The following is a 25,403-nucleotide window of genomic DNA, read 5'->3' as shown; positions in this document are numbered from 1 at the left end:
ACATGCAGAAATTAGACAGTGGGGTCTCATGCTAACCACTAACAATTCAATATCACAACAGCAGTGATATACTTGGTAAGAAGTTATAATAACTTTCAGTCATAAGCCATGTATTAGCCTTTTGTTAATGATGAACTAATAATTAACAAAACATCAATATACATTTGCAGATGATGAATTAAGTGGTATGTTCATGTATTCAAGTAATTAACCAACTTTTTAATAAATCATTAGTAAATGATAAATAAGTAATGGTTTGTTGTATTGTGAATCACCTGTAAGTCTTACAAAGATAAGGACATGTGCAAGTATCAGTTACTTTGAACACATTGGTTAATCATGAAAAAATGATTAGTAAATGACCAGTATATAATTTGTTGATGTATCATTAATCACCTTTAAGTTAGCCTATTATTAGCCTATTAAAAGACAAAAAAAAAACAAAGGATTTACAGTCAGGGGATCCAGGCTGGTCAGTTTATAAATTCACTCGCAATAGAAACTTGAGCATTGTGTGGAGTGTGTGGGACCAGGCGTTAATTTTAACCTATGAACCAGTTATGACCTTCAGGTGAAGCTGCTGCAAGTGACTAGAAGGCTCAATGTGTCCAAAAAATATAGCCGTCTATAAACTCCCCCAAGCTTGCAGAAGCAGCCAGCACATAGAAGCACTGCAGAACAAATAAAGTGTTCCTCACCTGGTATAAATTATGTTTAACCATATAGCTAAATCATTTACAAACCTTCATCCCTTAAGCTAAAGTTTGTAAATGACTTGCACATATTTACAATGAATAATTTGTACTATTAACATAGCCCTTATTATTCATCGGTCAATGTTTATTAATGTTCTGTAATTTATAAGTTCATCATTAACTAAGGGCTTATATATTATTATGACTGAATGGTATTATAAAGTCTTAACCCATTCTTCTTTAGAGAAGTGCCAAAGTTACAGCATCTATCATTCTCAAACACTGCTAGCCCTCCTCCTTTCCTCTTATCGCTCTTCACTGTCATGTCAGCCTGTATCAGCTGGAATCTGTACACTGCATGGACTGTATCAGGGGTTGCTGCAGTTAGCGATGTCTTAGTTAGCCTGGTGCTACACTGAAGCAACAAGGACCTTCACCACAGGAGAGCGCAGGTAGAGGAGCAGGAACACACACCATCCTTCCACCCATCCCCAGGTTACAGGCCACTGATCCCTACAGAGCATCACTGCTAAAAGGTACTTAAGATTCCTTGTACTTCTATTTTATTGAAGACACTAACCCTAACATTAATGATCAAAACTAAATACTTATCCCTAACCCCAACCTTTACCCTAACCCTAACCTTTAAGCTAAACCTAATTGTAACCCTAAAGCTGTTATCTTGAAAGGAACACACACACATATACCAACTCATACACACAGACACACACACACACACTTCTTCCGGACTTTCTCTGCAGGGGCTGTATGTATTAATGCAGATGTTCAAGTGAGATCCTCTGTACTTTCTGCTGAATTTCTCCACCTGGCTCCCTAGAATAAAGTCTGAAGAAACTCCAGAGTGTACATGTGTGTATTGCAAAATTTGACGAAAGTGTGGGCTCAATATTCTGAAGTTCCTGAGAAGATCATGTCTGAAAACGAGAAGCATAACAGCAGGTGCTCAAGCCCCTCACTCTTCTGTCCTGAAACGGAACCTTAAAAACAAAAATCCTAAACATCAAGAAAACCCTTGGAGTTCAAGCAAGCTAACCTCACTGACTTGCACAACAAACAGGTTGTGAGGAAAGCTGCATCTATTTTATTGGTAAGTACTCACCACCTTCTTTAACCCTTTGGCCCCAGATTCAAACTCATATTCATTATCACTGTCATTCCAACTTTTAATTCTTTCCAGGGGGGCAGATGGCAATGGTATTCATGTTTTTTTCCCCAAGATTTTGTAAATATCTTATATAGTATTTATTATTCTTGTTTCTATTGTATCTATTCGACAGTATTATATTTATTCAACATTTGTAAGGTCAATGCGGGACAACTATTGCCCTCTCAAATCTGCAGCATCTGTGCCTATCTCCCCTCCTTGTTTTATCTTGTTTTTATTGTTCATGTCTTGCTAAATAAAAAATTGTCCTTCGGGCGAATTTGGTTGGGTTTCAATGATTTTAGTAGGTCCACTTGAAATCCAGGTTAAGAAGGACATAGATATGGTTGTAATTAAAAATAAAAAGGTATGTATGACATTACTAGTAGAGTGGACTTTGTGAAATTAAGAAAATATCTGTTCGCCTTGTGTTGGATGACGTCATACCACGTCCGCCGGCCCCTTCTCTCCGTGCACGAGCTCGACTGTCCAAAGTATAAAGTAGTGCGAGTGCCACAACAGTGAAAAAGTGTAGTCGATAGAGGAGCGCGCGCACAAACTCACTCACACATATGTGTTCATGGACACACCGAAAGTGGACCTCTTTACAACTTCATTTAAGAGTAAACAGCCAACAATGAAGCGGGACTTACGGACTTAAAGCTTAGAAGAACTGAAATGGGCGGTCTGCTTCTGCTGCTGTTCAGGAGCTGCTTGCTGTCGGCAGTTCAAGGTACGTCCACTTTTTGTTCACTTTTATTCTTAGGAAACAAAGACTGGAGCCACCAGGGTGAACATGATAAGAACGTTGTAGTTAACTTGCTGTGCTCCATTTGTGTGTTGCTGTTCGCCTCTCCACACTGAGGTGTGCAGCTAGCTATGATATTTGTTCTGGACGTTTTAATGTCCCAAGGGTACAACAACAACTATGTTGTAGTAAATATCTTAAAATGCTATGTTGGTGTCTGACTCACAGCTGAATAAACCTATCGTAGATAAACCATTTTGTACAGTATCTTAGTCTCAGCGGTGTGTTTATTTGCTGGAGCACAAATCAAGTTTGAAAAGAGCCTGGGCTGTTTTCTCGGGCCTCTGCAGCTCCAGACGATTCCTGCTCGGTGTCGGATGTCAGGCAGACTCTGTGCTCCAGTGTGGAGAAGTAGATGAACAAGGAATGTTTATTTCTGAAAGAAAATGCTGATGTACATAATAGACAGTTTGTGCCTCTGGATCAGAGTCTTTATCAGATTTTCTTTTTCTGCCGGTGGATTTGCGGTCTTGTTCGCCCAAACTCCACCACTACGAGGCGGCGCTTCGACATTCTGTCATGTGTGAAGACAGTCCTCACTAACATTTAGGTCCAAAGGTCCTCAATCAAACCGTACTAATGTGTGTCAATGTGTACTGGTGAAATAAATAAAGCTTAAAGAGTTGTCCTTGGAATCATTAGCTGATGGAAATTATACTATAACCCAATACAATATCCAGCATGATTAAATTGTGAAAACTGACATATGACTGATTCACTATAAAACAAAGTTTACATCCAATCTGAAATAACATTTTTATAATCCTGTAACTGATGCAGCAGATATAGGTTAATAGGGGTGAGTGATGAACATAAAATGGGACTGAATGCATTGCCAGCTTTTATGTCCTTATAGCTTTTCTTTGATCAGATATTTCTCATGATTTTGTCAATTTCTACTTAGATTATTGTTTAAATGTAGGCCCCTTTTTGCTCGCATAGTCTATTCTGAAACAATTGACAGCATTATTTTCTTCAACATGTTACAATATAGGTATAATGTGTGTCTTTTTGCACCGGTAACACACTTAAGCCTTTTTCAGGCATGACCTTCGAGCAAAATTCGGACATATGGTGCAACAGACAGAGACAGGTAGTGTTAACCCTGCTGTGTAGATCACGTGATATTGTTTACTGTCAGCTCTTATCCTCTTCAGATCAACATCGGAGTGTCTCACTTGGACATTTGCGTTCACACATGCACCTCCTCCGTGGATCTGCGGAGTAGAGTACATATCTGAAAGTAGCTTTAGTGACATTGTGTTTCAGTTTATTATCAAGTTGATTTGCTCAGAACATATTTAATAGAAATTTTGTGGAAGTTAGTGTAAAAAGTGTATTGTTGTGCCTACACAGTCAATTTATCTGCTTCTCAAAGTATCATAAGCTTCTAAGATTAATGTATTGAACATTTTGTTTTTGACACAGATGTCAAATGTTTTTAATTCATGTTTGAAAATAAATATATATCAATGGGATTGGTTGTGGTCAAAATCTCGGACTGATTGTATATATATCATGTAGAAGATAGGTTCGCCTATATCTCTTCCTTTTGTTAAGAATACTGACATTTATTGAAACATTACTCATATCACCATATAAAACACAACCAAACATTGTAGCTCATTTTGTACATAAGTAACATTAAAGTATGTTATTAAGTTGATGTTTAGATTGAAACAGAGACAGAAAAGAAGACTGGGCTTTTTCTTAAGTTAAGATGGTTGGCTGTTATTGGTCCTCAAGCGAAAATGAGTCGACTGCATGTACGCACACTTTGCACTCACTGACTAAAAACACCAAAGTGGCATCAATTCACTGTATGTTTATAGACAGACTGTTTTATCACTTGGTGTATAGCTGGGTTTTCTCATAAATTATACTCTCTCATCAACAGTGACCTAATAAAGAATTTGACAACTGTTTTTGTGCCTTTTCCAGGTGGATTTTGAGACCTCTGTTCACAGTTATAAAATGTAAATTGGGTAAACCTCTTCTCTTTAGCCAATTGGCCCCCTCACAAGTTCACAAACAGCATCAGCTAACATCTGATAAAGAGTTGGCTGACCAAATCATTATTTTATGATTGTGACATCATTTGACAAACTATACTGTAAAGCTTTGAGTGGTCATGACTAGAAAAGCTCTGCATAAATTCAAACTATTAAAAGTTTCTTATTAAACATTTGTAGAAAGTTTGCTAACAGAAGTTATGTTTAATGGATATAATGCTTAGAAAATAAACATCAGAAAAAACAAGGGAGCGTGCAGAAGCCGTCAAAGAAGTGAAAACGCAACAAGGTGAAACGACAACAGAATTAAGTATAAACAAAAAGCAAAAATAGCAATAAAAGATTATTCATCTGACCCCATGAAGTGGAAATGTGAAAAACTTCAAGGCAAAACTGGGAGATGTGCGGCGGTAGAGTCACACAGTTTTCAAGATCCTGGCCTATCCTAACCCTGAATTACACCTAGTCATAGAAAAAATTGCTGCACATAGATGCACTGTATACATTTATGTGTGAATTGGTAAATGTTACACTGTCCTGTAAAGCATTCTGCATGGTCATCAAGACTAGAAAAGCGCAATATAAAAGCAGACCATTTTACAACGACACCATGCCTGCGGTGGTCAGCTCCAGCTCCCTGTGCTCAACCAGACTAATTCATTTATTTAGTTGTCTAAAAAAAACAAAAGAAACAAAGATAACGTATTAATATGGGCTATATTTATGTATTTTACAAACTCAAGGAAGTTCTGTCCTGTTTGGACTTCATCCAAGTATAATGGAGGGAGGGGCGAGACAGGAAAAAGAGAGGATAGAGGGGAGAAAGACTGGAATGAAAGACAAACTGCAGAGAGAAGTGAAAGAAAGGATAAGAACGGTTGGAGGAGACAGAAATGAAAAGGGGAGGATTTCTACGTGAAAGTGTTTTGTTTCTCTTGAAAAAAGCAAATAGGCTTTCTTGCTTTAAGCCTTATCAGAGCCCATCTTAGCAGAACGGTGCATGTGTGTCACCACATCTCTTGTCCTTTCCTTCAGGCCTTCAAATTTCTCTTCTAGCCTCAAACTCTTCTACTTTCCCATCTGCTAGTTGCGTATCAATCCAATATTTTGGTGGTCTTCTTCAATATCACTACGTGACGCCTTGTTTACACCTGACGCCGAAGCACTGCGCCGCTCCGTACAGCGCTATTCTCAATCACGCCGGCGCCTGGCTGTTCACACGGGACACGCAGGTCAGCCCGCGATTCTGCTTTCTCCGCTTGATGTTGTATGTAATCCGTTCAATGTACTTGTTTGGGAGTAAATGATGATGGTCTTCATAGCCCCCACCCCTCTCTTTCTCTCTCTGTCTATCTGCTTGTGTGCTTGTAGGGGATGGGCAGAGGGGGACATTTACTTATGTGATTGGGAAAATTGGGGAAATCAAAACTCCTGCATATTTGATAATTTATATCATATAAAATCATCAAAGTCATTAATATCGTTTAAAATCATTTTTCAGTGTGTTTCCTGGCGCGATACGCGGCGAGCGAAAAAAAATAGGATGAGGCAATGCATGTGGGGGGCGGGGTGAGACACGGAAGTGAGGACCCGAATAAAGATGTCAACATAGTACACTGTCTGTCTCACGCACATTATTAAGCAAACTCGACAGACTCAACGCCTAAACCATCGGTGCAGGGAGCGATGCGCATCGCAGCCCATGTGAACTGCACAAAGGTTTAACAGGGGGGTGGATAGGAGGCGCCTGGCTTTCCTTGGCGCTGTGCGGCGCGTCGTCAATTAGATTTTTTTTGGAGGAAAATGAATTGTTTAGATTAATCGACTAATCTGTAAAATAGTCGAAAGATTAATCGATAGAAAAATAGTCGTTAGTGGCAGCCCTAGCTCAGGAGTTCACAAACTTTTCAGCCCGCGACCCCTAAAATAACGATGCCAGAGACTGGCGACCCCCACCGACCCTGGATGTGTTATATAATGTTGCGCACAGCCATGCACACGCACTATTAGGCCTATGCAAACACGGGCATTAATATAACACAAAAGAACAACAGCCTTACATCCATAATGTTATTTTAGGCAATTTAAGAAATAGAATATAACAAGAATACAGGGAAACTCCCTGTAAGTATATGCTGTAATATGCTGTAAGTATAAGAAGTGCGTAGGTGATGTCTGTGCCCGTCTGAATGCATAACAAGCAGCAGCACCTTATTGCTGCCATGTGCAAAAACTTATTTAGCCTAAACATTACTTTTATTTCTTAAACTCACTAATGAAATAGGTGGGCAATATGCATGGAGCAGAGCAAGTCCATTCTCGGCTTTATTCTGGAGACGGCGACTCAGAGATCATTCTCCACATTTAGCCGCGCTCTGTATTTATTCTTTATGTACGTCAGGGCTAGAGTTGCAAAGGGGTGCAAAAATTTCCGGTAAATTTCCGGAAACTGTCCATGGGAAGTTAAGATCGGGAATTTTGGAAATTTTCAAGAGACAAAAATACACAAATTAAACGCTGAGCAATAAAAACATTATTCAAAACACTATTTTAAGGATGTATGGAATGCAGCACACGCTCCATCTCATGTGTGAAGACATTTCAACCCAATCCAAAATAGAAGGAAAGGCTGTGTACATTTGCAAATACTCTGTTAAGAATGACAAAAAGATGCTGAAGCATATAGTCAAGTGCCCAAAGTTTCCTCAGGGCTCAAATCAGCCTATGACAAAACAAAATGTTTATATTTATGTCTGTATATGACAAGGTAAATACAGTATAAATGACTTACACATTGTTCAGTTTATTCCCGTTTTTTCCCGTTAATTCCCATGGAAAGTTTCCAGCTTTGAATATTCTCGGGAATTTTGCAACCCTAGTCAGGGCTGAGAAAGTCTTGCACAAGTAACCAGTCAGGGTCAGTGAGGTGGTCAGCAAACTGGGATCCATGCACTGGGATTTCCATCAGAAATATGCGCACCTCGTCCCGCAGCTCATACAGGCGGCTCAGCACATTACTCCGTAAGAGCAGGTCTGATATTGAGTGGAGGTGCTTTTATGAAGATGATCATTTTTATCGCCATGTCAAGAATATGTTTAAGCTTTGGTTCAAGTGTTTTGCTTGCAAGAGATTCTCTGTGAATAATACAGTGTGTGGAATTTACGTGCAACGCCATTTGTAAGACTCTCGCTTTCAGTCCTGCCTTTTTCCCCAGCAACACTCCAGCCCTGTCCCTACACACAACAATACAGTTTTTTCTGAAGATAGTCCCTCTTCTTTTAGTTTTGTAAAAATGTCCTCACCTGTGCATGTCAACTCCGGAGTGCTGAGCGCGGAGCAATACAGCTTCACGTTTTCCGTCAAAACTGTATCTGATGAAAACAAGCAGCTGGGCAGAGTTTAATGTATCTTTGGATTCATGTAACTGTAAAGCATATTTCCCTTCCCCTTTATGTCCAGGGCCATGTTGGTGGTGTGCCGGGTCCTGTTAAACAGCGGAACTGATTTCAGCTCACGGGCTTATAATTTATCCCCATGCATGGCCAGATTTATAGCTACAGCACCAGGTTTAAATAACGTTTCGCCGATTGTGTTTGGCTTTTTTGCCTGTGCAATTAAATATGCCACCTCATCTGATGCCCTTTGAGCTGCGGCTGGGATTGTCTGTTTCGTAAAGACTTTCTTTTGGCCTTGCAACTCTCGCTCGTTCCGCTAATCTGTGTCGTAATAACCTCGTGGGTCACAAAGAAAAAGGAAAAAACTGAGAGGACTTTTATTCTAATTTCAACTCATATTTATGTATATATTTATACAATAAAGGTTAAAAATTCCATTTAAAATGAATAACATTTTATTTGTTTTGTGGACGGCATCTCGTGACCTCCCCTTTGTGGTCGCGACCCCCACTTTGGGAACCCCTGGTTTAGCTGATGACTGTGTGCATCATTAACAACATCAAATTTCGGCTAAACTCTAAAGCTGCTGATGCACTGACCTCCATAGATCCTCCTTATTTTCTCCAGAGGAGGTGCATGTGTAAATTAGGGCTGCAACTAATGACTATTCTGATAGTCGATTAATCTATAGATTATTGAAACTATTAATCGACTAATCGGATTATGAATCACACAAATTCACAATTGCTCTTATTAAGCCAACAGCTTTTAAATTTAGATTGAGGTGGTGATGACTGAAAATAAAGACAATAAAGATCGATACTTCATTCAAAAATGTATTTTCATAAATGTTGCTGGGTACTATTGAAGTTTTTGTCCATTTAAAACCAAGGACAGGCAAAATGCAAATATAGTTTTGTTTATTTAAATTCAAGTTTCCCTTTTTCCTGTGAACCAAGAACAGGCCAAGTGCCGATACTTTTGGTTTAAAGTTATTGAAAGTCATGGAAAAGTCATGGAAATCCATTGGTCAAAATGTGTATGAACCCTGTAGTGTAAATGCAAGTAAGAGCATGTGCAATTGTTGCAGACTTTCCATGCTTGTCCCCCTAGTATAAAGTCCATAGAAAGTCCAGAGAAGTAGATGTGTGAACAGAGCAAGGAATCCCACGCTGGATTCACAGTGAGTGAATCCAGTTAATGGCGCTTCCAACATGCAACAATAAAATAAAAATAAATATAAATTCTGGGTTAAAAGTGGTGCCATACACGCCAGCAGAAGACACAGACAAAGATGTCAAGAGAGTTTGTGGTGATAACAGCCGATTATGGTGTCGGGGTGCTGTAAACATGTAATAACATGATCTCCTAGTGGACGTAATACTTTAATTCCTGTTCCTGCCGGCTGCACCAGCTCTCGCCTGAATAATTTGGAGGATTTGTTGCTGTTGGGAGGGCCACTGTGCAAAGAACCACGTGCTCATGCACATTGCGCATACATGAAGGTCTGGGTTAAGCCCGGACCCAGTTCTCTGGACTATATATACAGTACCCTTGAGGGTATTCTGGAGAATATTCTGGACATTGTTTGTCTTAGTTTTGGATTGTTGCAAAAATAAGAAATTATATTTGTAACAACTAGCAGGTTTCTGCCTGATGATCTCAGGCTGCGCACAGGCTTGTGAGTGGTTATAACCTAATGTTAACCGAATGTAAGTGATGTGGGCCAATAATGAGAATTTCAGTTTTGTCAGCGTTCAATTGAAGGACATTATTTGACATCCAGTCTTTGACTAGTATGATGTCCTTATTTGGTTATAATAATCAACATGAACCTTTTCTCACTCACCTCCATGTCACCCGCTCTCTCCCTGCCCTGCCCTGATAGCATCCTCATTCTCTCCTTCTCTCTCTCCCCCCCTTTACTAAAAAAACTGAATTTACTCCAAAAAGCTCAAAACAAGAAGCAGGGCCAGGAAGAAACAAAAGGCAAAATTCAAACTGTCCAATGACTTTCTTCATGTGCAGTTATTGACTGTCACATTTGTTTCCCATTAGTCCAGGAAAAGTAACGCATTTTGGAGCCAAAAATGTCCGGTAAGAGGCCAGTCTAAAAGCAGCTTTGCCATCACCCATTGGCAGTGGGATGATTTGATGAAGATTGGGCAGATTTGTTTGTCATACATATGAATGGTGTTTCTGCCTATGCAAATTAGGACATATTTAATAAGTGTGGAGCTCATGTACAAATTCAAATTAATTTCCAAAGAAACTTGTAATACAAAAAAAGTTACTTTTTATGTAGACTTTTACCATGTAAAGTTGTATTGTGGTAGGAGTAAAGGAAAATATTAAGCCTTTTTGATTGTATTTTGGGCATATTCGATTAGTGTATAGCTCATTTGCATATTACAATTCATTTTCAAAGAAACTTGTAACACAACATTTTTTACTTTTCATGGGTAATTTAATCGTGTAAAGTTTCATTTTGATAGGGATAAAGGAAAAACATAGCCCCATTGGGGTGTATTGTTGTGTGGCCTTATTTGCACACATTGATGAGAATTAAACATATCTCCTCAACTAGTATTTCTTAGGACTTTTAGTATGTTGTTCTGGACACCTCATAGAAATGATCTATGCTGAGAAAAATTATTTTACAATTAGTCGGTCGTAAAACGCTACTTTGCCTGGACTACATATAAACATTTTATTTAGATTAAAGGGCCTCGTAGAATTTCAGTGTTTTGCCGGGTAACAGGAAGTTGTTTCAACATCAGTGTACATTATCCAATCTGCACCAAACTTAACATGGCCCTAGCCTGAACACAATCTACATGCCAATTATTTAGCTGTAGTCATAGCACCCCCTACTGTCAAAAATCAATCAATCAAATTTGATTTGTATAGCCTATATTCACAAATCACAATTTGTCTCATAGGGCTTTAACATGGTGAGACCTCCTCTGTCCTTAATCCTCAGCAAGAGTAAGGAAAAGCTACTAAAGCCCTTGTAACAGGGTAAAAATACATAGAAACCTCAGAGAGAGCCACATGTGAGGGATCCCTCTCCCAGGTTGGAGAGACGTGCAATAGAGGTCAAGTCTAGGAAAACATCATCAAGATTAAAGTTTTTAGCAGCATTGATGCGGGTAAACATTTTGAAGGATAACTTCAATACTATATATCAAGTAGTCCTGCTGCAATCAGTCCATGGTCAGCGGCCAGATATACTGAACAGCTGACCGGCTTTCAGCATCTTACGTTCGGACAGCAGCCCGATCCAGTCACGCAAGGCAAAAGGCAGAGGGATTTGTTTTTATATAAACCATGGCTGATGCAGCAACGTGAAATACATTTTACAGTCCGGTTCTCCGGACCTAGAAACTTTTTTCTTCACCTGCAGACCGTTCTACTCTCCCCGTGAATTCACCTCTTTTATCCTGGCTGGAGTTTACGTGCGGAGCAGATACTGGGAGTGGAGAGAAGGAGAGAGAACATGTATTCCCCTGTTATTGTCCTTGGGGACTTCAATAAGGGGAACTTATCTAACGAACTCCCAAAATACAAACAGTTAATCAAATGCCCGACCAGGGGGGACATTACTCTGGATCACTGTTACAGCACCATCAGAAAGGTGTAACATGCCACTGCATGATACGCCTTGCTGACCTGCCCTGGGTCTATCCGACCACGCTCTCATTCACCTGATCCCGGCTTACAGACAGAAACTAAAACTTTCTAAACCTGCTGTGCTGAGATCCAATAACTGGAGCAGCAGATAATCAATCAATCAATCAAATTTTATTTGTATAGCCCATATTCACAAATTACAATTCATCTCATAGGGCTTTAACAGGGTGTGACATCCTCTGTCCTTAACCCTCAGCAAGAGTAAGGAAAAACTACTAAAAACCCTTTTAACAGGGTAAAAATATGTAGAAACCTCAGAGAGAGCCACATGTGAGGGATCCCTCTCCCAGGACGGACAGAAGTGCAATAGATGCCACGTGCAGGAGAACATCATCAATAATCAAAGTCTCTAGCAGCATTTGATGAGGGTAGACATCCCGAAGGACAACCCCAACATGACATGCCAAGCAGTCCCGCTGCAAGCACAGTCCATGCTCAGCAACCATCTAGACCACGATCCACCATCCAGACCAGACGCCACTCCAGTCCTCAGTCACCGTCCACCGCCGCCCACCAGGACCCATCACAAGCCACCACCGCGGTCCTGGTCCACCGCCCGTGCCCAATGCCAACGCGACACAGGGTCCGCCACCAGCACCACGATCAGCCCACATGACTCAGAATCCGCCACACTGGATCCAACACCGCGACCCCCGGTGCGCGATCCACAAACCGCAATCCATGGTGCGGCCACAGAGGCCGTGGATCTGCGGGTGATAAAGCAAAGGGATTCCGGGGAAGGGGGATAGGGATGGAGAAGAGGAAGGAGAAGCTGGAAAGAGAAGCTCCGTGTGTCATGTGTCAGAAAATAGAACAAGTAATGTTCTGGCGCACTAATTAGCTCTAAATATAAACTTTATCAAAAAGGAAGGTTTTGAGCCTACTTTTAAACGAAAAGATGGTGACTGCCTCCCGAACTGAAAGTGGAAGATTATTCCACAGCCGAGGGGCTTGATGGCTAAAAGCTCTGGCTCCTACTCTACTTTTAGAGAATTTAGGGACGACAAGTAGGCTTGAATTCTGGGAGCGGAGTGCTCTAGCGGGTTTATAAGGTACTAACAGCTCTTTAAGGTAAAAAGGCGCTATATTATTAAGGGCCTTGAAGGTGAGGAGGAGAATTTTAAATTCTATTCTAGATTTAACTGGAAGCCAGTGTAGCGATGCTAATATTGGAGAAATGTGCTCTCTTCTCTTTGTTCTCGTCAGGACACGTGCTGCGGCATTTTGGACAAGCTGTAGAGTCTTTAACGACTTACTGCTGGAGCCAGATAATAATGAATTACAATAGTCCAGTCTCGATGTAACAAAGGCGTGGACTAGTTTTTCTGCATCTTTTTGTGAAAGGACATGTCTAATTTTTGAAATATTACGCAAGTGGAAAAAAGCGGTCCTAGAAATTTGTTTTAAGTGACTATTAAAGGATAAATCAGGATCGAAGATCACTCCCAAGTTCCTGACTGTTTCATTGGAAGCAAGGGCAATGTCGTCTAGCGCAGCTATATCATTAGATAATGCATCTCTAAGGTGTTTGGGGCCAAGTATTATAACCTCTGTTTTGTCTGAGTTTAATAAGAGAAAATTGCGGGTCATCCAGGTTTTTATGTCCTTGAGACATGCTCGAAGATAAGCTGTGGAGGAGCTGGGTGACTGTCTTGACAACACTGATTGGGACATTTTTAGAACTGCTTCTAACAGCCTGGACAAATACACAGATGCTGTGACGTCCTACATCAGCTTCTGTGAAGACAGATGTATTCCGACACGTACCAGGGTGAGTTAAAACAACGACAAGCCCTGGTTCACAGCAAAACTCAAACAGCTTAGTTTGGAGCCCACCTACATTTCTGATATTCTTTGTTTTTGTCCTTCCATAATAAGTAATGTATAAAGGCCATACATCACCCATCTCCTGGAGACCTGGGGGCGGATTTGTGTATACAACTTTACATTTTTGCTCTCCCGGATGGTGGCCATCTCTAGGATTTTGGGGTCAACAGGATGTCTTAATGTCAAAATGATGTCAGGATCACAATCTTTATGGTCAAATTACCACAAAAAGTGTCCTCATACATTATTCTAGGTGCATTGGTTAAAAAGTTAATTTGTGTATCAAAAATTACGTTTACGCTCTACCAGATGGTGGCTATCTTGGATTTCGGGGTCAAGATGATGGCAAAATGGCAAAATTATGTCAGAATCCCAATCCGTATGGTCTATTACCACAAAAAGTGTTCTCATACTAGTGCTGTCAGTTAAACGCGTTATTAACGGCGTTAACGCAAACCAATTTTAACGCCGTAAATTTTTTTATCGCGAGATTAACGCAGAGCTGCCAACTCTCACACGTGTGTGTGTGTCCTCCCAGATAGCGCACCGGTCCGGCGGCTCCGCCCACCGCCACCGCGCACTCGCTCAGAGAGACACAGCGAGACCAGAGCTCGTTCACGTGTAGTCGGTCACGCTCAGTGACTGACTGCCTCTTAACTATGGAAACAGTGAAAACACAGAGTTTCTCTGGTCTCAGCTGATCAGAGATCAGCGCCTCAGCGTCTTGATCACAGCAGAAGCTGCAGTTGGTTTCTACCGATCTTCAGTATCTGTGTTCGCCTCCAGTCTGACCTGCTCTTGCTTTTTGTCTTAATATTTCGCCAACTAAAATATATATTTTTAAGCTATTAGGCTGCAGCTATATGTTTTTATTTATTTAAAAATAGGGTACTTCTTATTTCATACATTTTTCACAAAAATGGGGAGGACTCAAATAGCCCTACAAAGTTCTGTGTTTAATTTATTTCAAAGTAGGCCGACACTTGCCTCTGTATTTTGTTTGTTTGTTATTTTGTTGCTTGTCTGTTTGGGTAGCAGACTGAAAGCAAAGAAGTAGTAGGCTTACCTTTTATTGGTAACCTAACTGTTACGGTTCATTGTTTCTGAAATAAGAGGCCTGAATGCTATGTTCACAGCAAACTTGAAAAAAGAAAATATTAAGCCATGGTTTAGCTGCACTATAGGCTGAGTCCTTGTTTACCTGAAATGTGCACTTTATAATTTTATTTTGTATCGCCCTGTTTGGCAATGTTGTTTTTCAATAAAATAAAACATTTGCATAAAGCAAGCCAATTCACTTTACCATGTTCATAAGAGCATTAAAACGAAAAAAAAAAAAGTTATGAAAAAAAAAAAAATGAAGGGACATTTAGAAAAGATACAAATTTGCGATTAATCGCGAGTTAACTATGAAATAAATGTGATTAATCGCGATTAAATATTTTAATCGTTTGACAGCACTAATTCATACATTATTCTAGGTGCTCTGGTAAAAAAAGTTACTTTTACAAGATGGTGCCGGCTGCCATTTTTGATTCGGCCCTCTATCGAAAAATGCCGACATTTTTGCGAGAGACATGGGGGCTACATTTTTTATAAAAGGTGTAAAGATGTCAAATCAGTCGTCAAAACATATTAGCCAGAGAATGGTCACGGAATTGAGGTTCCTGACCCTACTAGAAGGACAAGCTGGAAAGAGAAGCTCTGTGTGTCATGTGTCATAAATTCCCTCTGCACCATCAGGTGTTTTTGCCAGGCCGAATTTGCGGGTACACTGAGGCTCAAGGTAAATCTGACTGGTTACTGGTTTGTATGGTAGTACGATTGTAACAGTCTGGCAATTTAGATTGTATTTGTCAGGCTTAATTCTGTAAGTGTTTTCTGTTTATCTGTTAGATCTCTGGTTATGTTTGAGTTGTTTACATGTTTGCACTATGTGTTTCTGTTTCCTGCTTTATTTTGTAGTCTCTGTACCTTGTGTGTTGTTTTTGTCTTCACTTCCTGTCGGTGGTTGTCTTCCCCAGTCCTCATGTGTTTCACCTGTGTTTAATTGGCCCTGCCTTCCCTCTATGTATATAAGCCTCTGTCCTTCCCTTTGTCCTTGTCAGATTGTTCTTGCTGTCTTGCTGTTCTTGTTCTGGTTCTGGTTCCTCTTGTCGTTCTTGTCGATGTTCCATGGTGCTGTCATATCCTGCGTTCCTGCCCTGTCCTGATCTCCTGAGCCTCTTGTAAGCTTCCTTGTGTTTTTGTCCTCTTGTTCTTGTCTTTCCAGTTTTTCCACTCTTTTAGTGTTTATGTTTTGTGTTTTGGGCTCCACTCTTTTAGTGTTTGTGGTTTTTGTTTTTGGCTAGTTAAGTTTCTTTTTATATTAAATACTCTTTTTGTTAAATACCTCTGCTCCTGGGTCCATCTACTTCCACATATCGTTACAACGATGAAAACCATGTGGCCCGCTCAGTAGATCAGACATCAATACCTCTATGCCTTTTTAAACTAAACGCCTCCTATTTTAGAACATAAGACAAGTTAAGTTCTGCCACACTCATTAATGCATAGCGCCAGTTGATGTTATCAACCTTCTAAACCAGGGGTGTCCAAACTTTTTATCCCGAGGGCCACATATAGACAAAATACAAAGGTCTGGGCCACTCACGCCGCCACGCCCCCCTGCAGATGGCCCGCGGGCCGTAGTTTGCACACCCCTGTTCTAGACCAATAGCAGCATACCTAAAAGCAGGTCTAAGACTGGACCAGCTCTAACTATAAGCTTTATCAAAAAGGAAGGTTTTAAGCGTACTCTTAAATGTACATATTGTGTCTGCCTCCCGAACTGAAAGTGGTAGATTATTCCACAGGAGAAGGGCTTGATGGTTGAAAGCTCTGGCTCCTACTCTACTTTTACAGACTTTAGGGACGACAAGTAAGCCTGAATTCTGGGAGCGGAGTGCTCTAGTGGGTTGGTAGGGTACTAACAGCTCGTTAAGGTAAAATGGTGCCATATTATTCAGGGCCTTGAAGGTGAGGAGGAGAATTTAAAATTATATTCTAGATTAACCGGAAGCCAGTGTAGCGATGCTAATACTGGAGAAATGTGCTCTCTTCTCTTGGTTCTCGTCAGGACATGTGCTACGGCATTTTGGACAAGCTGTAGAGTCTTTAACGACTTACTGCTGGATCCTGATAGTAATGAATTACAATAGTCCAGTCTCGATGTTACAACGGCGTGGACTACTTTTTCTGCATCTTTTTGCGACTCTTTTTGCATCTCTTTGTCTTAGGTATGAATTAAATGACAAATCAGGATCAAAGATCACTCCCAAGTTCCTGACTGTTTCATTGGAAGAAAGGGCAATGTCGTCTAGCACAGCCATATCATGAGATATTTTATCTCTAAGGTGTTTAGTGCCAAGTAGTATAACCTCTGTTTTATCTGAGTTTAATAAGAGAAAATTGCGGGTCATCCAGGTTTTTATGTCCTTGAGACATGCTCAAAGTTTAGTTAATTGATTACTTTGTTCAGGTTTAATGACAAGTATAACTGGGTGTCATGCGCATAGCAGTTGAAATTTACAGAGTGTGTCCTAATTATGTTTCCTAGTGGAAGCATATATAATGAGAAAAAAATTGGGCCGAGCACAGAGCCCTGTGGAACACCATGGTTAACTTTGGTGCGCACAGATGACTCATCATTAATTTGCACGAATTGGTAGCGATCAGAAAAATAAGATTTAAACCAGTTAAGGGCGGTTCCATTAATGTTAATTAACTGTTTAAGTCTTTGTAATAAAATTTGATGGTCAATTGTGTCGAATGCTGCACTGAGATCTAACAGAACGAGGACAGACACAAGTCCCTGATCTGAGGCTATTAGAAGGTCATTAGTGACTTTTGCTAAGGCTGTCTCTGTACTATGATTGGCTCTAAACCCCGACTGAAAGTCTTCATATATATTATTTTCCTGGAGAAACTCACACGCTAGACGACATTGCCCTTGCTTCCAATGAAACAGTCAGGAACTTGTGAGTGATCTTCGATCCCGATTTATCCTTTAGTAGTCACTTTAAACAAATTTCTAAAACCGCTTTTTTCCACATGCGTAATATTTCAAAAATTAGACATGTCCTTTCACAAAAAGATGCAGAAAAACTAGTCCACGCCTTTGTTACATCGAGACTGGACTATTGTAATTCATTATTATCAGGATCCAGCAGTAAGTCGTTAAAGACTCTACAGCTTGTCCAAAATGCCGCAGCAAGTGTCCTGACGAGAACAAAGAGAAGAGAGCACATTTCTCCAGTATTAGCATCGCTACACTGGCTTCCAGTTAAATCTAGAATAGAATTTAAAATTCTTCTCCTCACCTTCAAGGCCCTTAATAATATAGCACCTTTTTACCTTAAAGAGCTGTTAGTACCTTATAAACCCACTAGAGCACTCCGCTCCCAGAATTCAGGTTTACTTGTCGTCCCTAAAGTCTCTAAAAGTAGAGTAGGAGCCAGAGCTTTCAGCCATCAAGCCCCTCGGCTGTGGAATCATCTACCACTTTCAGTTCGGGAGGCAGATACCATCTTTTCATTTAAGAGTAGGCTCAAAACCTTCCTTTTTGATAAAGCTTATAGTTAGAGCTAATTAGTGCGGAAGAATGTAACTTTTTCTATTTTATGACGCATGACACACGGAGCTTCTCTTTCCAGCTTCTCCTTCCTCTTCTCCATCCCTATCCCCCTTCCCCGGAATCCCTTTGCTTTATCACCCGCAGATCCAGGGCCTCTGTGGCCGCACCATGGATTGCGGTTTGTGGATCGCGCACCGGGGGTCGCAGTGTTGGATCCAGTGTGGCGGATTCTGAGTTATGTGGGCTGATCGTGGTGCTGGTGGCGGACCCTGTGTCGCGTTGGCATTGGGCACGGGGGTGGACCAGGACCGCGGTGGTGGCTCGTGATGGGTCCTGGTGGGCGGCGGTGGACGGTGACTGAGGACTGGAGTGGCGTCTGGTCTGGATGGTGGATCGTGGTCTGGATGGTTGCTGACCATGGACTGTGATTGCAGCGGGACTGCTTGGCATGTCATGTTGGGGTTGTCCTTCGGGATGTCTACCCTCATCAAATGCTGCTAGAGACTTTAATCTTTAATTTTGAAGACTTTAACCTTGACGATGTTTTCCTGCACGTGGCATCTATTGCACTTCTGTCCGTCCTGGGAGAGGGATCCCTCACATGTGGCTCTCTCTGAGGTTTCTAAGTATTTTTACCCTGTTAAAAGGGTTTTTAGTAGTTTTTCCTTACTCTTGCTGAGGGTTAAGGACAGAGGATGTCACACCCTGTTAAAGCCCTATGAGATGAATTGTAATTTGTGAATACGGGCTATACAAATAAAATTTGATTTGATTGATAATGAGCATCTGTCCTGGTACTTAAGCAGGTCCAACGCTGAATTATAATAATTCAGCGTTGGAAACTCGCTAAAACAATGAACGCTGTGGAAAACATCAATTATGTTCAGTCACCAAATCGATGCAGAGTCCCCCCCCACACACAGCACAGAGTGTGCGGAACAGCAGCAGCACATGTGTCAATGTTTGGGCTCCTGCAGAGAGGAGGATGACTCTGCATTGATGCAGTGACTGAAAATAATCATATTGTCAGCTACGTTCATAGTTTCAGCAGGTTTCCACCGCTGAATAATTATAACCAGTGGTACGCAAGGATCAGACAGACGCTCATTAAAAGTCTGGTCATCCTGTGTCGGAGTCTGACTCCCCCTCTGACCTGCGCTCACTTTAACAATAAACACCATCACTGATCACAAGTTATTGGGAAACAAACAGGACTGATGTTTACTATGTTTGTTTGATACTAGGGATGGGCGTTCAATTAAATTGTATTCATTGATCGTCGGGAGAGTTAATGACGAATTTTCGATTAATCATTAATATTTTCTTTTTTTTTTTAAACTGTAGTGTTTATTCAGTTTTTTCCATTAACACATACAAGTCATATACAACAAAGAGAGAAAAAAAAAGAAAAAGTCAATCATGGCTGCAGGTATCCCTAATCTACAAAATCAGATTTATACAGTTTACAGTTCACATGTCTTTCGTTATGTCATACAACACCCCTTTTTTCCACTTTGTTATAGAAACATCTTCCTTCAGTCGAAGTTGGTAGGTCATTCTCTCCATACAGTATATTTCTCTTACAATCCCTAACCATTGTTCTATGGTAGGAGATTCAGTTTTGTACCAGTTCCTTGTTATTGTTTTCTTAGTTGCAATCAACAGTATCTTGACTATATATCTATCACTTTCAGTTACACTTTCAGTTACATTTCCAAGGTACATAGTCTTGCTTTCATTTGGTATTTCATATCCCAGTATGTCTTTAATTGTGGCACCGACATCATCCCAGAAGGAGCGCAACCCGGGGCACATCCAGAAAATACAGTGCCTTGCATAAGTATTCACCCCCTTTGGACTTTTCTACATTTTGTCATGGTATAACCACAGATTAAAATTTATTTCATCGTGAGTTTATGTAATGGACCAACACAAAATAGTGCATCATTTGGAAGTGGGGGGAAATATTACATGGATTTCACAATTATTTACAAATAAAAATCTGAAAAGTGTTGAGTGCATATGTTTTCACCCCCTTTACTGTGAAACCCCTAACAAAGATCTGGTGCGACCAATTGCATTCACAAGTCACATTTGCAAGTCACATAATTAGTAAATAGGGTCCACCTGTCTGCAATTTAATCTCAGTATAAATACACCTGTTCTGTGACGGACTCAGAGTTTGTTGGAGATCATTACTGAACAAACAGCATCATGAAGACCAAGGAGCTCACCAAACAGGTCAGGGATAAAGTTGTGGAGAAATATGAAGCAGGGTTAGGTTATAAAAAAATATCCAGAGCTTTGATCATCTCTCTGAGCACCATAAAATCTATCATAAGAAAATGGAAAGAATATGGCACAACCGCAAACCTACCAAGAGGAGGCCGTCCACCCAAACTGAAGAGTCGGACAAGGAGAAAATTAATCAGAGAAGCAACCAGGAGGCCCATGGTTACTCTGGAGGAGTTGCAGAGATCCACAGCTGAGGTGGGAGAATCTGTCCACAGGACAACTATTAGTCGTCTACTCCACAAATCTGGCCTTTATGGAAGAGTGGCAAGAAGAAAGCCATTGTTGAAAGGGATCCATAAAAAATCCCGTTTGGAGTTTGCCAGAAGCCATGTGGGAGACACAGCAAACATGTGGAAGAAGGTGCTCTGGTCAGATGAGACCAAAATTGAACATTTTGGCCTCAATGCAAAACGCTATGTGTGGCGAAAACCCAACACTGCCCATCACCCTGAGCACACCATCCCAACAGTGAAACATGGTGGTGGTAGCATCATGCTGTGGGGATGCTTCTCTTCAGCAGGTACAGGGAAACTGGTCAGAATAGAGGGAAAGATGGATGGAGCCAAATACAGGGAAATCCTTGAAGAAAATCTGATGCAGTCTGCAAAAGACTTGAGACTGGGGCGGAGGTTCATCTTCCAGCAGGACAATGACCCTAAACATACAGCCAGAGCTACAAAGGAATGGTTTGGATTAAAGAATGTTAATGTCTTAAAATGGCCCAGTCAAAGCCCAGACCTCAATCCAATAGAGAATCTATGGCAAGACTTGAAGATTGCGGTTCACAGACGGTCTCCATCCAATCTGACTGAGCTTCATCTTTTTTGCCAAGTAGAATGGACAAACCTTTCCATCTCTAGATGTGCAAAGCTGGTAGAGACATTCCCCAAAAGACTTGCAGCTGTAATTGCAGCGAAAGGGGGTTCTACCAAGTATTGACACAGGGGGGTGAATACTTATGCACCCAACAGATGTCAACTTTTTTGTTCTCATTATTGTTTGTGTCACAATAAAATTTATTTTGCACCTCCAAAGTACTATGCATGTTTTGTTGATCAAACGGGAAAAAGTTTATTTAAGTCTATTTGAATTCCAGTTAGTAACAGTACATAATGGGAAAAAGTCCAAGGGGGGTGAATACTTATGCAAGGCACTGTATGTGCATGGTTAGCTTCTTTACTCCCATACGCACGCCAGCATGATTGTTCAGTAGCACTTTGTCTACTTTTTATCTTAGGTGTTATAAAGAAACGGGTCAGATTTTTCCACCCAAATTCCCTCCACATTTGTGAGTTTGTGGTAGTATGTGGTGTTTAACACATATCAAGCCACTCCTCAGGGGTGATGCCGATGCCCAGCTCCCTCTCCCATCTAGCCCTAATGTAATCAGTTGAAGCACTCGTACAGTCTCTGAGGTTTTGATATACACAGATACCACCTTGATTTTCGACCCATTATATACTCGCGTTAGTACATCTATCACTCCGTTTAATTTTTTTGGGTTCATTTTTTAATCCATAACTTTCTCTAAGGGTCCTGAAAATACATTATGTTTCCTTTCTTGAGTATTGTACACATGGCAGTGATTTCCTTCCTCTCCCAGTTTCTGTATGTCAGGTCACTCAAGTTTGGCTTGAGTCTTTCATCATATGCAATCCAGCTCAACAACCTCACTTCCTTTTCCAATCTATGCCTTTTAATGAAATCAGCCCAGATAGTCAGTGTGTGGGAGGTTATTGGATCTATTGAACCTTTAAATGTTTTTATCAATGTAATGTTGCCCAAAAGGGATTGCACTGGTTTATTAGCCACCCTCATCTCAATCTCTTTCCATTTGGAGTTATGTTTGTCACACCACTTGACTATTGGTCCAAGTTGTGCTGCCTCATAGTAATCCTTTAAATTTGGGAGTGCCATACCCCCCCGATTCTTAGCCAGTTGTAGCCTGCTATATTTTATTCTTGGTTTTTTACCGCTCCAAATGAACCCTCGATATCATTTTGTCCCAGGTTTTAAATCTTTCTAGCGGTATCTTAACAGAAAGGGACTGGAAAAAATACAACAGCCTAGGGAAAATGTTCATTTTAATAATGTTGATTTTTGAGCTGAAGTCCAGTGATATGGTCGACCATCTCTCAATATCCCTCTTAATTTGTAGGTGGATCTGATCATAATTTATTTTCTGAAGATGGCTGATCTGTTTTGTTAAGGTTACCCCAAGATATTTGATACTTTCTGAGTTCCATTTCCATTTATAGGCGTTTGTAGTTTCTTGGGACGGAGTATAATTAAAAGCCAGAATCTGTGTTTTACTCACATTTGTTTTATATCCTGAGTGGTCTCCGTATATACTTATAAGTTTCATCAAATGTGTTAGGCTTGCATCAGGTCTTTCTAAATACAGTATTACATCGTCTGCAAACAGACTTATTACATGTTTTTGTTCTTTTATATTTATTCCCTTTATTTCCTCACACTGCCTTATAGCTTGCGCCAGAGGTTCAATGTATAAGGCAAAGAGGAGTGGCAACATCCTTGGCGTGTTCCCCTCTGCAACTTTATGTTTTTTGTTAGACTACCATTCATTTTTATTCTAGCTATAGGATTCTGGTAGATTGTATTGATGCATTTAATGGCTTCTTTGTTAAATCCAAATCGTTCCAATGTTAAATATAAAAATGTCCAATTTACGCTATCGAAAGCTTTTTCGGCATCAAGACTCAGCAAAATAGCCTTAGTTTCCTTCATTTGTATCGAGTTTACTATTTGCAGGGTCCTTCTTATGTTATCTAATGTTTGTCGTCCTGTAATAAATCCATTTTGGTCCTCGTCAATTAATTCTGTCATGAAATCTCCTTGCTATAATGGATGTGTATATCTTGTAATCTACATTGAGTATAGAAATGGGTCTGTAATTTGTACAATATTCTGCGTCTTTACCCTCCTTGGGGATTACAGATATGATTGCTTCATTCCATGAGGGTGGCAATCTACCTTCCCTAAGGGTACAGTTAAAGGATGAAACAAGCAGAGGGGTTAGTTCTTCTCTAAAAGTTCGGTACCACTCCGAAGGAAAACCGCCACTTCCTGATGATTTATTCGCCTTAAGCCTGGATATTGCCTTAGTTATTTCTTGAGGAGTTATAGGTGCTGTGAGAGCATGGTTTTGGTTTTCTCCAATAGATGGCAGATCAAGTGAACTAAAGAACTGTCTTTTTGCATCTTCATTCGATGAGGGTGGTTGAGAGTATAGTTTTTCGTAGTAGTCTCTGAATGTAGTATTTCTACTTCATTATGTCTTAGTTGGTCTGCGGAAGAGTCTCTGATCTTATATATCGTGTTAATCCCTTGTTGTTTCCTAATTCTCCTTGCCAGAAGCGTTGTGGCTTTAGGGCCTGTTTCATAATAATCTTGTTTCAGAAATCTAAGTTTTTTCTCTATTTCGCTCCCTAATATATTATCTATTTCCCCTTTTAATATCCTTTATTTCTTGTTGGATTTGGGCTGTGTAAGTAGTTTGGCGTTGTACCTCAAGATTTTTTAGTCTTTCCACTAAGTTGAGATACTTTGCCTGCTTAAGTTTTTTTTGTCTTGACAAAATTTCAAGTTTAGATATATGTGTCTTATTTCTTTTTATGCTTGTTGTGTCTACCCTATGATCCATTATCATATTAAAATCACCAGCACATATCACTATACCTTCAGATTCTAAGGCCATGACTGAGAATAATGATTTAAAGAATTGTTTAGTACTCTCTGGAGGAGCATATACATTTATTAATGTAACCACCTCTTTCTGTAATTTCCCCTTTACCATAATATATCGTCCCTCTATATCCTTGATTTCTTTGAGACACTCAAAATTAGTCGAGTTTTGTATAAGTATTGCCACACCTCTTTTGTTGCTTTGTTTACATGTACTGTAATAGGTGTTTCTAAAACCGAATTTCTTCAGCTTTTCATGTTCTTCCTGGGAAAGGTGTGTTTCCTGCATAAAGACAACTTGGGCCTTAAGTTTTCTCATTTTCAAAATTATCTTTTAATTGGATTGTTCAACCCATTAACATTTAACGACACTAACGATATGCTGTTCATTTATAACTTTGGAGAATGACGTTATACATTGCTTTCGGACCCTTATTGCAGCCATGAGAATAAACAACAGCCCAAAGAACATTGAGCAACTCAACATTGAAAAAAAAACGAACTAAGACAGTAGGCACTTGCCCCCCACGTTTCCCCCGTGGGTTGAGGGGTAGTTCCCATGTAATATGGGGGCCCCTCCTTGGTGAGGTCTATTCTTGTTATGCAGATTTTGAACATCTGTCTCATTATAGCTCACACATACAGCATCCGATCAATCCTAACAATGAGGACTATTAAATCCAATCACCCAGGTCCACCTATATACAAACTCTTAGACTATTTATCTTCAGTGTCTTTTATGTGTTATCTTTCACTTACTTATTCATGTAGATGTACTCACATACTTTATTAGTCCATTCCTCGGTATTTCTGCAGTCTTTGTTTTGCTCGTGTTGCGGTTTCTTCTTTGTTTCCCACCCGTTGCCATGTCCACGCTCTCTTTAGATTCTCCTCTGTCTCCGCGGAAGGCGCTCCTCTCGCCGTCGGGCTGCTCTCCATCCCCGTGTCAGGTGCATCTCTCCCCGCCGGGACAGTTGTCGCGCCGATCCCTCTCTCGCTCAGGTCTTTTGCAGCTTCTCTCGCAGTTTCGTATGTTTTCGGGCCGGTGTCCAAGTGTATCCTCATTCTGGCCATGGGTGTCTGGAAACGGATTCCTCTCTCTTTTAAAACTTTTTTAATTCCCGCGTACTCCTTTCTTTTCTGAATTATTTCCGTGGCGTAGTCATGATCAAAGAACAAAGCTCGGTTGTGG

At 40.5% G+C, this 25,403-nt stretch overlaps 1 protein-coding gene across 2 annotated transcripts in view; it reads left to right on the top strand.

Annotated features, from left to right (window-relative positions):
• The first annotated feature begins 2,328 nt into the window (after window positions 1-2,328).
• Window positions 2,329-25,403, top strand: part of lrp5 (low density lipoprotein receptor-related protein 5) — a 66,557-nt gene continuing 43,482 nt past the window's right edge. For both annotated transcript variants that reach the window (XM_053427961.1, XM_053427960.1), the window contains exon 1: window positions 2,329-2,593. In XM_053427961.1, coding sequence (XP_053283936.1) covers window positions 2,539-2,593 — 55 coding nt within the window. In that variant the 5' untranslated portion in view covers window positions 2,329-2,538. The remainder of the gene's footprint in view (window positions 2,594-25,403) is intronic.

The sequence above is a fragment of the Pleuronectes platessa genome, chromosome 7 (assembly GCF_947347685.1).
Source record: "Pleuronectes platessa chromosome 7, fPlePla1.1, whole genome shotgun sequence".
Lineage (NCBI taxonomy): Eukaryota > Metazoa > Chordata > Actinopteri > Pleuronectiformes > Pleuronectidae > Pleuronectes > Pleuronectes platessa.
This window is presented reverse-complemented; position numbering and strand designations above follow the sequence as displayed.